This window comes from Pristiophorus japonicus, chromosome 8 (assembly GCF_044704955.1).
Source record: "Pristiophorus japonicus isolate sPriJap1 chromosome 8, sPriJap1.hap1, whole genome shotgun sequence".
NCBI classification, from domain to species: domain Eukaryota; kingdom Metazoa; phylum Chordata; class Chondrichthyes; family Pristiophoridae; genus Pristiophorus; species Pristiophorus japonicus.
Window position 1 is genome coordinate 18,309,010 of NC_091984.1, and position 15,544 is coordinate 18,324,553.

Genomic DNA, 15,544 nt, shown 5'->3' on the forward strand with positions numbered 1-15,544 from the left:
AGTGAATCAGCTAAGGCTTCTGACCTCCTTAAAGTTGGTATTTCCCCCCCTTATTCTACCCTGGAGTTCAGGATTGCCATTATTGCATAGAAAACCTCTGTCTAATCACAAGTGAAGACTTTCTTCTCCCCTGAAATCTCTGAATTTAAAAGAAGCAGCGTTGACATGTACACAGCAAGGAGTGTGATGTGTTTTATCTGCAGGTTACTGCAGTTTCTCAAAGCAGCAAATACATGCTGTTTTATTTTGAAATGTCTTTTATTGTTGCTCTTTGCTCCCAGTTTTATCTCCTCTTCTCTCTTTTTCTTCACCACTCTCAAAAGTGTTGATTGACTTTTTGATGGTTTTGTGCTGGGCGACACTGACAAGGCAATATTTATTGCCTGAGGCCGTTAATAGTCAGGGTTGTAGTGTGGAACTGGACTTGCAAACTATGTCCCTGAGTGCTTTTTGAAGTGTAGTCACTAATGCAGCAGCAACTTTGCACACAAGACTGATGCACAAGACTATAGGCCGGATTGGGTAAGAGTGACCAGTTCCATTCCTTGAAGGACTAGTCAACCTGTTGGATTTTTCTGACAGTCCAACAGTTTTCATGGTGCTAGCCCATAAATCACCAAATTTATTGAATTCATTTCCATAATTTGCCACGATGGCATTTGACCTCTGAATTACCAAGTCAGGACTATAACCAGTAGACTACTGAGCCCTGTCCTATTTGGCCATTCTTCATGTGTGAATCTTATCAATGAATGTCATTAGGAACTGACGTCCACACAGGCACACATTCATCAATACTTGCTAAGTAGTGTTCAGTTGTAGGAAACCTTGAGTATCAGGGATGTTGAGTCCTGTGTGTCACAGGCTGAGATCATCAAGCTCAGTCTAGACTAGAAATTGAACCTGGGATCTTCCTGTTCTATATAGCTCAGCCAGTCACTAGGTAACCTTACTGACTCCTGGGGGCTGTTCTGTTTCTTCCATGTGCGGAGGACATAATGGGGGTAATATTAGCACCACCCCCCATTAGGTTAAAATTTCAAAAATCTGAAAGCTACCTCAAATACTGTTTTAACGGAGGCAGTTTAAAAAAAAAAATTGTTCATGAGTTGTGCATGGCCAGCATTTATTGCCGATTCCTAATTGCCCTTGAGAATGTGGTGGTGAGCCGCCTTCTTGAACTGCTGCAATTCATGTTGTGAAGGTACTCCCACTGTGCTGTTAGGGGGGGGGAAATTCCAGGATTTTGACCCAGCGACAATGAAGGAACAACGATATACTTCCAAGTCAGAATGGTGTGCAACTTGGAGGGGAACTTGCAGATGATGGTGTTCACATGCGCCTGTTGCCCTTGTCCTTCTAAGTAGTAGAGGTCGCGTGTTTGTGAGGTGCTGTCAAAGAAGCCTCGACGAGTTGCTGCAGTGCATCTTGTAAATGGTATACACAGCAGCCATGGTACGCCGGTGGTGGAGGGAGTGAATGTTTAAGGTGGTGGGTGGGGTGCCAATCAACGGGCTGCTTTACTCTGAATGGTGTCGAGCTTCTTGAGTGTTGTTAGAGCTGCACTCATCCAGGCAAGTGGAAAGTATTCCATCACACTCCTGACTTGTGTCTTGTAGATGGTGGAATGGTTTTGGGGAGTCAGATAGTGAGACACTTGTCGCAGAATACCAAGCCTCTGACCCTCTCTTGTTGCCACAGTATTTATGTGGCTGGTCCAGTTAAGATTCTGGTCAATGGTGACCCCCAGTTAATGACTCTGTGAGCCTGTATCGACTGTTTTTCCAGACATTGTTCTTGGCGGCCGGGGGGCAAGCGTGGACGTTACACCAGGAATACGTCATGATCGGAGTGATCGTCAGTAGCCAGGCGCTACTGGTTTGCGCCCCCAGTGAGCCTCTAATGAATTTTCGGTCGGGGCGCTAAATGCTGTGCTCCCGGTCGATAACCTCTTATGCTCCCATTAACGCACCTTCTGGCCACTAAATGAGGCGTTAGACAACCGAAAATCCAGCCCAGAGAGTTTAACGGTAACAGTGCATCAGTGAATGGCAAATCAGGGAAAAATGGTGAAAAGTTAAAATTAAAGGCACTTTATCTGAATGCACGAAGCATTCATATCAAGATAGACGAATTAATGGCACAAATCGAGATAAATGGGTTTGATCTAATAGCCATTACAGAGATGTCGTCGTCATCATAGGCAGTCCCTCAAAATCGAGGAAGACTTGCTTCCACTCTAAAAGTGAGTTCTCAGGTGGCTGTACAGTCCCATACGGGAATTACAGTCTCTGTCACAGGTGGGACAGACAATGGTTGGAGTAAAAGGTGGGTGGGGAGTCTGATTTGCCACACGCTCCTTCCGCTGCCTGTGCTTGTTTTCTGCATGCTCTTGGCGACAAGACTCGAGGTGCTCAGCGCCCTCTTGGATGCTCTTCCTCCACTTCGGGCGGCCTTTGACCAGGGATCCCAGGTGTCGGTGGGGATGTTGCACTTTATCAAGGAGGCTTTGAGGGTGTCCTTGAAACATTTCCTCTGCCCACCTGGGGATTGCCGACCATGTAAGAGTTCCGAGTAGAGAGCTTGCTTTGGGAGTCTTGTGTCGGGCATACGGACAGTGTGGCCTGCCCAATGGAGCTGGTCGAGTGTGGTCAGTGCTTCGATGCTGGGGATGTTGGCCTGATCGAGAACACTGACATTGGTGCGTTTATCCTCCCAGGGGATTTGCAGGATATCGCGGAGACATCGTTTGTGGTATTTCTCCAGCGATTTGAGGTGTCTGCTGTACATGGTCCATGTCTCTGAGCCATACAGGAGGACGGGTGTCACTACAGCCCTGTAGATCATAAGCTTGGTGTCAGATTTGAGGGCCTGATCTTCGAACACTCTCTTCCTCAGGCGAACGAAGGCTGCGCTGACGCACTGGAGGCGGTGTTGGACCTTGTCATCGATGTCTGCCCTTGCTGATAGTAGGCTCCCGAGGTATGGAAAGTGGTCCACGTTGTCCAAGGCCGCGCCGTGGATTTTGATGACCGGGGGGCAGTGCTGTGTGGCTGGGTCAGGTTGGTGGAGGACCTTTGTCGTACGGATGTTTAGTGTAAGGTCCATGCTTTCGTAAGATGTTGACAATTGTTTGGAGTTCAGCCTCAATGTGCGCAGAAGCAAGCATCGTCCATGTTCTGTAGTTCGACGACAGAGGTTGGGTGGTCTTGGATCTGGCCTGGAGGCGACGAAGGTTGAACAGGTTCCCACTGGTTCTATAGTTTAGTTCCGCTCCAGCAGGGAGCTTGTTGAGCATGAGATGGAGCATTGCAGCGAGGAAGATCGAGAAGAGGGGCGATGACACAGCCCTGATTGACCCCAGTCCGGATGTGGATTGGGTCTGTGGTGGATCCGTTGGTCAGGATCACGGCCTGCATGTCGTCGTGGAGCAGGGGGAGGATGGCGACAAACTTTTGTGGGCAGCCGAAACGGAGGAGGATGCTTCATAGTCTCTCGCAGTTACAGAGATGTGGTTGCATGGTGACCAATGTTGGGAACTAAATATTCCAGGCTACTTAACATTTCGAAAAGACAGACAAAATGGAAACGGAGGAGAGGTAGCCCCGATAAAGGATGACACAAGGACAGTAGTGAGGAAGGATCTTGGCTCAAAGAGCAGGAGGTAGAATCCTATGGGTGGAGATAAGAAAAAGCAAGGTGCACAAAACACATATCAGAGTAGTTTTCGGCCCCCTAATAGTAGATATACTGTTGGTCAGAATATTAATCAAGAAATAAGAGGAGCTTGTAACAAAGGTAATACAATAATCATAGAGAAATAGACCATTCGGCCCCTCAAACCTGCTCCGCCATTCAATAAGATCATGGATGATGCCTGACTTCAATTCCGCTTTCCCGCCTGATCCCCCATATCCCCTGATTACCTTAGAGCCCAAAATTCTATCTTGTGTTATGTTCTTATTCTACAAACCTTTCACTTTGTTAAAATAGTAGCTGAGCTGTAAATGTATTGGTTAAATGTGCAGTTCGCAAGCCATCTCCTTAAAGCGATGTACACTATTAATTAGTATACAAGACAACCCACACTCTAAAACCAAAAGATCTGTGTCACTTGTGCAATGCTTGGATCGACTTGTAAAAGATTTTATCTACAAAAATTGTCAGCTGATACCCATAAGTACTTTTTCTCTCTTCTTTCCCATTTCGGCCAGCAGATTCCGTCCGATCAGCTGTTGCTTTATCCCTCCAGCACTGTGATATCGAATGCTTGCTTCTGACTGCAGTCCTGGCTTTCACTGATTTTAAATCTCCTCCCCACCAAATTGGTAGCAGGAGCTTGGATTGATGTTGGGAGGGAAAGTTGCTGATTAAGTATCACAGTACTTTTTGCATGAGTATATTATTTGGGAGCAAGAGTTGTTAGGATCGCTGTGTCCTTAGTGAAATTGCTTCACTGGGAGAACAACCTGGGGGGAGGGGGAATATGAGTTGCATAACATGATTCCTCACACCCCCCCCCCCCCCCCCCCAAACATTTAGCCCCAAATCGGGACATAAATTTCCAGTCTTAATACCAGTATATAATACAATTCTATCTTAAGGCGCAGACATCAAACTCCCCAAAATGCAATTTAATGTATTAAATGTGCGAAGCCCTAAAAGCCTAAAAGAGAAACTAGAATGTAACACCTGGAAGGGGAGCGAGTGAACTAATCTCCTCTGGTTATTGAGTGGTGTTTATCAGAATCTGGGGCAAGTCATTGCCCGTCCTTGTATGTGCAGTCCACAGAGCAATCATTACATGTGCAAGGAAGATAAGCAGACAGGATCGCGTTCAAAACTGAGATCGGTAGATTTTTGTTAGGTAAGGGTATTAAGGGATAGTGAGGCAAGGCGGATAACTGGAGCCGAGATACAGATGAGCCATGATCTAATTGAATGGTGGAACTGGCTCAGGTTGCTGAATGATCTCGCCCTGCTCCTATGAGTTAGTATCTCAAGTCGCAGATACTAACCGATTTAGGTGTCTCTGATTTAGGATTTATTCACCAACAAGGTAACAGCATTAGGAACAGTCCTTTGCACACCTCCAGGGCCTCAAAATCCAAAGTACAGTAATGAATAAGAAATGTAAACACACTTCGGACTGTGTTGACCTGGATTACGAAGGCTCGTATCTGTAGCTTGGATACCCCTCTTGTAGTGTATATTTGTACTGGAGCTACCTGTCTTAGACTGGACTGTGCCTTGTTTATATAACCTGGCCCCAAATCACATTACTCGTCTGGTCAGTTTCTGATTTGGAAGTTGTATTATCAGCTTTTGTATCGCTGCAAATCAGAAACCACTTTTCAGATATTCTAAAGTGACAGTCTACCTGAGAGTGTTTATTAACACCACTGTGTCAGCCATTGAGTTGGGAGGTGGGGTGGGATTTGCGGCAGGACTTCCAGCAAACTACAGATATATATTTTACAGCGAACAAAGTTTGTTTACTCAGCAAACAACAACACAATCAATTTACCAAGTCTATTTCAAAAGAGTCTCTACAAACTACAGCTACTTCTCCCGATAAAATCCCAGTGATTTCTCCAGCAAAATGCAGTGAGTGGAGGATGGCAACATAATACTGTAAAATTAATCCCAGTCATTTACAGCAGTGGGGTTTCCAGGCGTGATTGACGGGGGATTTACCCAATCATCTCCATCTGGCCGGGAATAGCACTCACTGTGTCAGGAAGGTCAGTTTGTAAATCTGCTTTGGAAGGTCATGTGCTCTGCATACTAAAATCTTTCATGTCAATCTAAGAATTTAAATTCTTTGAGCCTTGTTAGCAATGGTTTGAAAGCCTTGACTAGAGAATTGGGTGAAGTGTTTCTAAGCTTTTGTTTTTACTCTTCATTTAGAATTTTGTTTTTTCTAAAGACCAGACATTTCAACTAGAGGTGGTGGTAGGGAGGGAGAGAGACAGAGACAGAGATCCTGAGGTAACAGATAATGGGTGTGCAAGATTTTTGTACTCGTCCACATAAAGTGAAACCACCCAGCTGTAAATTATACATTTGGTTCTGCCAATACTTGAGTTATGTTTGGAGAAAGCATTTAAGTTTCATTACGTTTCAGGCATTGCAGAATGCAAAGTGATAACTTGAGCTGGATTACACTTGTGGGAAGTACCGTGGGTGGTCGTTGTTGGGCTGTTTCAATGTGATGTGTCTGAACTTTGTGATTGTAGATTTAAAAAAATATGCCAGGCGTATGTAATCGGGAGTTATTTTAAGACGTGAGAGAGAAGACATGCAGTGAAAATAGGAAGTGGAGAGAAAGACTGACAAAATGTATGGTCCAAAAGTTGACTGACCGATTCCATCCTATAAGCATAAGTTTTCAAACTGAAGTCCCCTGGAGTGAATGGGATTGGAAAGTCATCAGAATTCTCTCCCATCTGTCAGTAATTTTCTTTTTTTTGTACTTGACTTGGAAGCTTATTATTTCTGTGAATCTATACTAATAAAAACCATGAAAGAACTGTTTACTTTGGGTAGCCGACAATATCTTTTTGGAAATAATGATAATTGTGTCTCAAATTACAGGAGATTCTCATAACTGTCAGCCTTTGCAGGGTGTCTTTCGGAGTGTGTCAGTTACTTACAGGGAGTTCCCGGGATTGTCAGTAGTTGCAGGGAGTCCTGCCACACAAACGTTTGGAAACCCCTCTATCGATACGACTGCTGGATCTAAGCACATACTGAAGGCAGCAAAAAGAGGGAGGCACACGAGAGAATCAATATTTCAGTAAAGCATAATGGGCATGTGTGATTTTTGTACTTGTCCACTTGTATTAGAAACTTCCAACTGCCCAATTATAGATTTTGGCCGTCCAAATTTTGGTTGTGTCTGGCGAGAGCATTTTGAGTTGGATTACACTTGGTGGTTGCAGTCCTGTCACAAGTGAGCAGTTTCAAATAATGGGTTAAGAGTATTGCACAATGTTAAAGCATTGGCTTAAACATACCTTTTCCCTCTAAAACATATTGGTATCATTTAAGTTACATTTATATAGGGGCTTCAATGTAGCAAAATGTTCCAAAGTGTTTCACAGACAGACAGATGTGGATGAGTTTGTGGAGTTGACTGAAAGCAAGCTCAGAGGCAGAGTTTGAGGAGTTAATACAAAGAAGCCTGGTGACAGCATTGTCATACAAGAGCAAATATACAAGAATGTCTCTGTTAAGTTAGTTCCCATTAGACATTGAATAAAACAGAAATAAAACAGTTTTTTTTTGGAATAACTTTGAGGAGTGCATAATTTATTGAAGAATCACATTCTGCCCGTTTGAGCTCATCACTCCCAGAAGGCAAACTGTATCATCATCTTATATTATATCAGCTTCTAGCTGGGCCTCATCTTAAATGAGAGCATCGGAGCAACAACACCAACTTGTATTTATATAGCGCCTTTAATGTAGTAAAATGTTCCAACGTACTTCATTGGGACCATTAAAATAAAATTTGACACCGCACTACATAAAGAGTAGTTAGGGCAGATGACTTTGTCAAAGAGGTAGGTTTTAAGGAGCGTCTTAAAGGAGGAGAGAGAGGCGGAGAGGTTTAGGGAGTGAATGCTCGAGGCCAGAATTGAAGGATCGCAGATATCTCGGAGGGTTGTAGGCATTGCTCTCGTCATTTTTTTGCGGTGTTCAGCCCATTCAAAATACCCGCATGCATGGTGTTTCCTATTTAAAATTCGTTGTAGTCAATGTTCTCTTTAATTTTTGGGGGCCACGCGGTCCCTTTAACGGGTTGCATGGCTCATTCAAAACTCGGTGGATATGCGTTTTTTTCCATGTAAAAGCGCTGAACCGTCTGAGCAGGACTTCCAGAGTGCTGTGCAGCTTAAAGGGAACATTGGTTGTAGGCCGGAAAGATTACAGAGATAGGAACACCCAATCTATCCCACTTGTGAGATGGAGCTATATCTCTCCTGTTAGGCCATTCGCATTCCTGTTTCCCTCGAACCGTACTCCCGCCAGTACTCTCTAACACCATCCTATTTTTCATTCTCCACTCTCCCATCATCAGTCACTATCACTCCCTATGCCTCCATGCTCTGGAGGGCCCTCCTCAGCTCCTAGCCTTCCTTCGAAACTCCTGGAGACAGTCCCCTTTGGCGCTTTAGCTTCCTTGCCTTCTCTCCCTCCAGCTCAACATCTACTCGTTATCCATTGCGTTCAGGCCTGTACATGAGGCATGCTATAGAAATGTGCGTTGTTTTAGAATGGTGCGATTCATCTCTGTGTTGTGCTTTGATTCATACTTTGTCATGTTACTTTGTTCATAACTGAGATGTAGACACTTGTTAATGCAAAATGAGGTGTTCATTTTATTTTGAAAACTGTTAATTTTATGACATTTTGAAAAATGAAGAGGAGGATGATGTGGCTTTGTACCTGCTGTGTTCTGATGTAAATAATAGTTTTAGAAAAAAATGAGAATTCCATTCATCTGGAAACCGGAAAAGAGCTTAAATGATGCTCTCCAAACCGTGTTTAACAGTTACTCTTGGGGTGCAAGTGTTCTTTACATCAACTCGTCATCATAGTTTTCCTGGCGATTGCAATTATAAAATCCACTTACACAAACCGGCAGCATTGTTGCAGCTCTGTAAACTAGTCAGCCCTAATGTTTTCCAGTTTGTTCTCTATATTTAGTTCTGAGGAGTAGTAAACCATTGATTTCTCAACATTTTCCCACCCACGCATTCCATCGGGGAATGGCCAAAAGACCCACCACAATGCAAACGGAGAGAGGCAGGAAGGGTAAATCCGAGTACTCCATCGTGCCTATTGGAACAATGAAGCATGGGAGCAGGATGCCTCTCCTCCTTCATACGGCAAGGGGTGTAACCAAAAATAGGACTCCTGATGACGGCTGGTCTTTGTTGCTGCAAGTAGCCCTCCCATTTTTTGTAATTTAATGTTATTTTTTAAAAGATTCGTGCCCGTCTCTTCAGCTCACTGAGAGACGAGAGAATCTTTTTCCAACAGTTCTTGCAAAAAATTGTTACCGAACAGGCAGGTTGAAAGAAAGACTTGCATTTTATAGCGCCTTTCACTTTCTCAGGACACCCCAAAGCACTTTACAACCAATGAAGTACTTTTGGAAGTGTAGTCACTGTTGTAATGAAGGAAACACAGGAGCCAAGGCCCCACAATGACCATATAATCTGTTCTAGTGATGTTAGTTGAGGGATAAATATTGGTCAGGTGATCTCACTGCTCCTCTCAAAATAGTGTTTTTGGGATCTTTTATGTCCACCTGAGCTTTGGGTTTAACGTCTCATCCAAAAGATGGCACCTCCCACAGTGCAGTGCTCCCTCAGTACTGCACTGGAGTGTCAACCGAGATTATGTGCTCAAGTCCCTGACCTTCTGGCTCGAGGCGAGAGTGCTACCACTGAGCCATGGCCAACACCATCTTTCATAGTGTTCTGAAGTGGAGCTGGGGAAAAATACTGATTTTAGCCACTTTTGTATTGATGTTGGCTGCTGGCTCTCATGTAACACCAGCCTTTCTGAAGATGGCAGCTCCTTCAACGTACAACTGCTAGATTTGTTACTCAGGCTGGCCGAAAGGAAGGCCCATTCATCACTGGATTTTCCTGGCTTGTTGCCAGTCTTACCAGGGCTGTCAAACTCGCAGGTACCACTGCAGCAGCCCGTTATGGAGGTTGACATTGTGAAACTTGGTCATGACATCGCTGCTTCGCACTTGTGAGGCTAAAATGTCCTGACCAACTCAGTGCAGGTGCCGAATATTGGTTCCCTACCCACCGAGCACAGCTCACCGGTGAGGGACTCAGTTATATTGCTCTTCCAAAACCCAGGCTGCAATGTAACAGCAGCTTTTGGGACCTTCTTTCAATTAACCATGTGAATCTTGTATTAGGGATAGTGTTAAATCCAAGGAAGAGGCATATAAATTGGCCAAAAAAGCAGCAAATCTGAGGACTGGGAGAAATTTAGAATTCAGCAGAGGAGGACAAAGGGTTTAATTAGGAGGGGGAAAATAGAGTACAAGAGTAAGCTTGCAGGGAACATAGAAACTGACTGCAAAAGCTTCTACAGATATGTGAAGAGAAAAAGATTAGTGAAGACAAATGTAGGTCCCTTACAGTCAGAATCAGGTGAAGTTATAATGGGGAACAAAGAAATGGCAGACCAATTGAACAAATACTTTGGTTCTGCTTTCACTAAGGAAGACACAAATAACCTTCCAGAAATACTAGGGGAACGAGGGTCTTGAGAGAAGGAGGAACTATAGGAAATCCTTATTAGTCAGCAAATTGTGTTAGGGAAATTGATGGGATTGAAGGCCAATAAATCTCCAGGGCCTGATAGTCTGCATCCCAGAGTACTTAAGGAAGTGGCCCTAGAAATAGGTTATCCACTTTGGTGGTAAAAACAGGAGGGCTGATTATTATCTGAATGGTGACAGATTGGTAATGGGGGAGATGCAACGAGACCTGGGTGTCATGGTACATCAGTCATTGAAGGTTGGCATACAGGTACAGCAGGCGGTAGAGAAAGCAAATGGCATGTTGGCCTTCATAGCGAGAAGATTCGAATATAGGAGCAGGGAGGTCTTACTACAGTTGTACAGGGGCTTGGTAAGGCCACACCTTGGATATTGGTTTCCTAATCTGAGGAAAGACATTTTTGCTATTGAGGGAGTGCAGCGAAGGTTCACCAGACTGATTCCCAGGATGACAGGACTGACATATGAAGAAAGATTGGATCTACTAGGCTTGTATTCACTGGAATTTAGAAGAATGAGAGGGGATCTCAGAAACATATCAAACTCTGATGGGATTGGAAAGGTTAGATGCAGGAAGAATGTTCTCTATGTTGGGAAAATCCAGAACCAGGGGGTCACAGTCTAAGGATAAGGGGTAAGTCATTTAGGACCGAGATGAGGAGAAACTTCTTCACTCGGAGAGTTATGGGCATGTGGAATTCTCTACCACAAAAAGTTGTTGGGGCCAGTTCGTTAGATATATTCAAAAGGAAGTTAGATGTGGCCCTCACGGCTAAAGGTATCAAGGGATATGGAGAGAAAGCAGGAATGGGGTACTGAAGTGCGTGATCAGCCATGATATTGAATGGTGGTGTAGGCTCGAATGGCCTACACCTGCACCTATTTTCTATGTTTGCCAATTGAGTTTGAACCTACAGTTAAATTGCATGCATTTCCCCTTAATCCAGGATACTGAAGATGATTAGGAACATAGGGACAGGAGTAGGCCATTCTGCCCCTCGAGCCTGTTCTGCCATTCCATTAGATCATGGCTGATCTGTACCTCAATTCCATTTATCTGCCTTTGCTCCGTATCCCTTTGTACCCTGATCTAACAGAAATATTTCTCCCCCTCTTTACCCTGAGCTGGAATCAGCTAATTTAGTACAAATCACTGACCGAATTAAAATATTTCTGCCCTGAATACCTTGGCTACTCACTAGATAATCCCGCTGACTCATCGCAGAATCCCTGGATAATCCCACTGAGACATCGTAGAATCCCTGGTAATCCCACTGACATATCGTAGTGGGTAAAGATTTTCTTAATACAGCACTTTGTTGGTAAGACATTGAGGGACCTTGATAGATTGGATCATCATAGGCAGTCCCTCGGAATCGAGGAAGACTTGCTTCCACTCCTAAAGTGAGTTCTTTGGTGGCTGAACAGTCCAACTTGAGAGCCACAGACCCTGTCACAGGTGGGACAGATAGTCGTCGGGGGAAGGGGGAGGTGGCACTGATTGACCACACGCTCCTGTGCCTGACCTCTTCACGCTCGCAGCGTTGCGATTCGAAGAGCTCATCGCCTTCCCGGGTGCACTTTCTCCACCTAGGGCGGTCTTCAGCCAGGGACTCCCAGGCGTCAGTGGTGATGTCGCACTTCACCAGGGATGCTTTGAGGGTGTCCTTGTAACGTTTCCGCTGCCCAACTTTGGGTTGTTTGCCAAGAAGGAGCTCCGCATATAGCAGTTGCTTAGGGAGTCTCGTGTCTGGCATGCAAATTAAGTGGCCTGCCCAGCGAAGCTGATCTAGTGTGGTTCGTGCTTCACTGCTGGGGATGTTAGCCTGTACCCAGGGGATTTGCAGGATCTTGCCTTATGTAAGTCCTCCATGTGTCTGATCCATACAGGAGGGTGGGAATTACTACAGCCCTGTAGACCATGAGCTTGGTGGTAGGTTTGAGGGCTTGGTCTTTGAACACACTTTTCCTCAGGCGGCCGATGGCTGCACTGGCGCACTGGAGACGATGTTGAATCTCGTATCAATGTCTGCCTTTGTTGACAAGAGGCTCCCGAGGTATGGGAGCCGCACCATGAATTTTGATGACTGGGGGGTGGCAGTGCTGTGCTGCTAGGACAGGCTGGTGGAGGACCTTTGTCTTACGGATGTTAAGCGTAAGACCCATGCTTTCACATGCCTCGATGAATACATCGACTACATCCTGGAGTTCAGTCTCCGAATGTGTGCAGACACAGGCGTAGTCCGCGTACTGTAGCTCAACGACAGAAGTTTGGGTGGTCTTGAACCTGGCCTAGAGGCGGTGTAGGTTAAACAGCTTCCCACTGGTTCTGTAGTTTAGTTCCACTCAGGCAGGGAGCTTGTTTACAGTGAGGTGGAGCATGGCAGTGAGGAAGATTGAGAAGAGGGTTGGAGCGATGACGCAGCCCTGTTTGATCCCGGTTTGGACGTGGAATGGGTCTGTTAGCGGATCGCTGGTAAGGATCACAGCCTGCATGTCATCGTGGAGCAGGCGAAGGATGTTGACAAACGTTTTGGGGGCATCGAAAACGGAGGAGGACGCTCCATAAGCCCTCATGGTCGACTGTGTCAAAGGCCTTTGTAAGATCGAAAAAGGCCATGTATAAGGGCTGGCACTGCTCCCTGCATTTTTCCTGCAGTTATCGTGCTGCAAAAATCATGTCCATTGTTCTCCGTAAGGGACGAAATCCGCACTGTGACTCCGGGAGGAGTTCCTCGGCCACAGGGAGAAGACGGTTGAGGAGGACTCTAGCGACAACCTTCCCAGTGGTTGATAGCAGGGAGATTCCCCTGTAGTTGCCACAGTCGGATTTGTTCCCTTTTTTTGAATAGATTGGCTAGGAAGCACCCAATTCCCTTAGCAGAGAGGTCAATAACCAGGGGGCATAGATTTAAAGTAATTGGTAGAAGGATTAGAGGAGAGTTGAGGAGAGCTTTTTTTCACCCAGAGGGTGGTGGGGGTCTGGAACTCACTGAAAGGATGGTAGAGGCAGAAACCCTCACCACATTTAAAAAGTACTTGGATATGCACATTAAGTGCCATAACCTACAGGGTTACGGACCAAGAGCTGGAAAGTGGGATTAGGCTAGATAGCTCCTTTTTGGCCGGCACGGACACAATGGGTCGGATGGCTTCCTTCTGTGCCGTAAATTTCTATGAGACAGTAGCACCTATGGTTCTAGTATGTGCAGTACTGGTAACAGATTATCTGACAGCTTTTCATTCAGTGCTGTGGAAGTCCTATTTTGCACAACTATTGAATTTATGTTTTTTTTTACGTCACTGATTTTATTGCCAAATTCAATTCTTGTTGTAGCACAGGACCAAGTAAGCCACTGTCTCAAACCACGCTTATTGAAATGAATAAGAGAGTGCCATTTTAAAATTGTAGCTGGCCACAGCAGAGTGTAACAGGTAGCACGTTGAAGGAATATTTCAGGAAATTCAGTCACTACAGTTATTACTGTGACACATTTGTTTCATAAAAACATAAGAAATAGGAATAGGAATGGGCTATTTGGCCCCTTGAGCCTGCTCCACCATTCAATAAGATCATGGCTGATCTGATCTTGGCCGCTCACCATAACCCTTGACTCCCTTATCATTCAACAATCTGTCTCTCTCCACCTTAAATATATTCAATGACCCAGCCTCCACAGCTCTCTGGGGCAGAGAATTCCAAAGATTCACAATCCTCCAAGAAGAAAAAATTCCTCCTCATCTCAGTTTTAAATGGGCGGCTCCTTATTCTGAAACTATCTGAGGGGATCCATCCTCTCTGCATCTACCTTGTTGAGCCCCTTCAGAATCTTTTAGGTTTCAATAAGATCACCTCTCATTCTTCTAAACTCCAATGAGTATAGGCCCAACATGTTCAACCTATCTTCATAAGGCAACCCCTTCATCTCAGGAATCAACCTAGTGAACCTTCTCTGAACTGCCTCCAATGCAAGTATATCCATCATCATAGGCAGTCCCTCGGGGTCGAGGATGACTTGCTTCCACACCAAAAATGAGCACTCAGGTGACCGATGAACTCCTTTTAAACGGTGGAAGATGCCTCTGTGAATTCTAAGTATATTCCTCCTTAAATACAGAGACTAAAACTGTACGCAGTTTTAGGTGTGGCTTCATCAATACCCTGTTCAGTTGTAGCAGGACTTCTCTGCTTTTATACTCCATGGCGTAAAAATAAAAAAGGGAAGGTGGCTCAACCGTGGCTATCTAGGGAAATCAGGGATAGTATTAAAGCCAAGGAAGTGGCATACAAATTGGCCAGAAATAGCAGCGAACCTGGGGACTGGGAGAAATTTAGAACTCAGCAGAGGAGGACAAAGGGTTTGATTAGGACAGGGAAAATGGAGTACGAGAAGAAGCTTGCAGGGAACATTAAGGCGGATTGCAAAAGTTTCTATAGGTATGTAAAGAGAAAAAGGTTAGTAAAGACAAACGTAGGTCCCCTGCAGTCAGAATCAGGGGAAGTCATAACTGGGAACAAAGAAATGGCAGACCAATTGAACAAGTACTTTGGTTCAGTATTCACTAAGGAGGACACAAACAACCTTCCGGATATAAAAGGGGTCAGAGGGTCTAGTAGGGAGGAGGAACTGAGGGAAATCTTTATTAGTCGGGAAATTGTGTTGGGGAAATTGATGGGATTGAAGGCTGATAAATCCCCAGGGCCTGATGGACTGCATCCCAGAGTACTTAAGGAGGTGGCCTTGGAAATAGCGGATGCATTGACAGTCATTTTCCAACATTCCATTGACTCTGGATCAGTTCCTATGGAGTGGAGGGTAGCCAATATAACCCCACTTTTTAAAAAAGGAGGGAGAGAGAAAACAGAGAATTATAGACCGGTCAGCCTGACCTCAGTAGTGGGTAAAGTGATGGAATCAATTATTAAGGATGTCATAGCAGCGCATTTGGAAAATGGTGACATGATAGGTCCAAGTCAGCATGGATTTGTGAAGGGGAAATCATGTTTGACAAATCTTTTGGAATTTTTTGAGGATGTTTCCAGTAAAGTGGACAAAGGAGAACCAGTTGATGTGGTATATTTGGACTTTCAGAAGGCTTTCGACAAGGTCCCACACAAGAGATTAATGTGCAAAGTTAAAGCACATGGGATTGGGGGTAGTGTGCTGACGTGGATTGAGAACTGGTTGTCAGACAGGAAGCAAAGAGTAGGAGTAAATGGGG

The 15,544-nt window shown here is 44.9% G+C and overlaps 1 protein-coding gene across 4 annotated transcripts in view; it reads left to right on the forward strand.

The window, feature by feature from the left end:
- zzz3 (zinc finger, ZZ-type containing 3) overlaps positions 1-15,544 on the forward strand; it is a 144,687-nt gene that overhangs the window by 39,473 nt on the left and 89,670 nt on the right. The window contains exon 2 of one of the 4 annotated variants that reach the window (XM_070886544.1): positions 2,899-2,982. The exons of 2 other annotated variants lie outside the window; for them this stretch is intronic. In XM_070886544.1, the coding sequence (XP_070742645.1) occupies positions 2,951-2,982 (32 nt within the window). In that variant the 5' untranslated portion in view covers positions 2,899-2,950. Of the gene's footprint in view, positions 1-2,898; positions 2,983-15,544 lie in introns of those variants that run through there. One more of the 4 variants, XM_070886541.1, reaches the window with a different exon arrangement.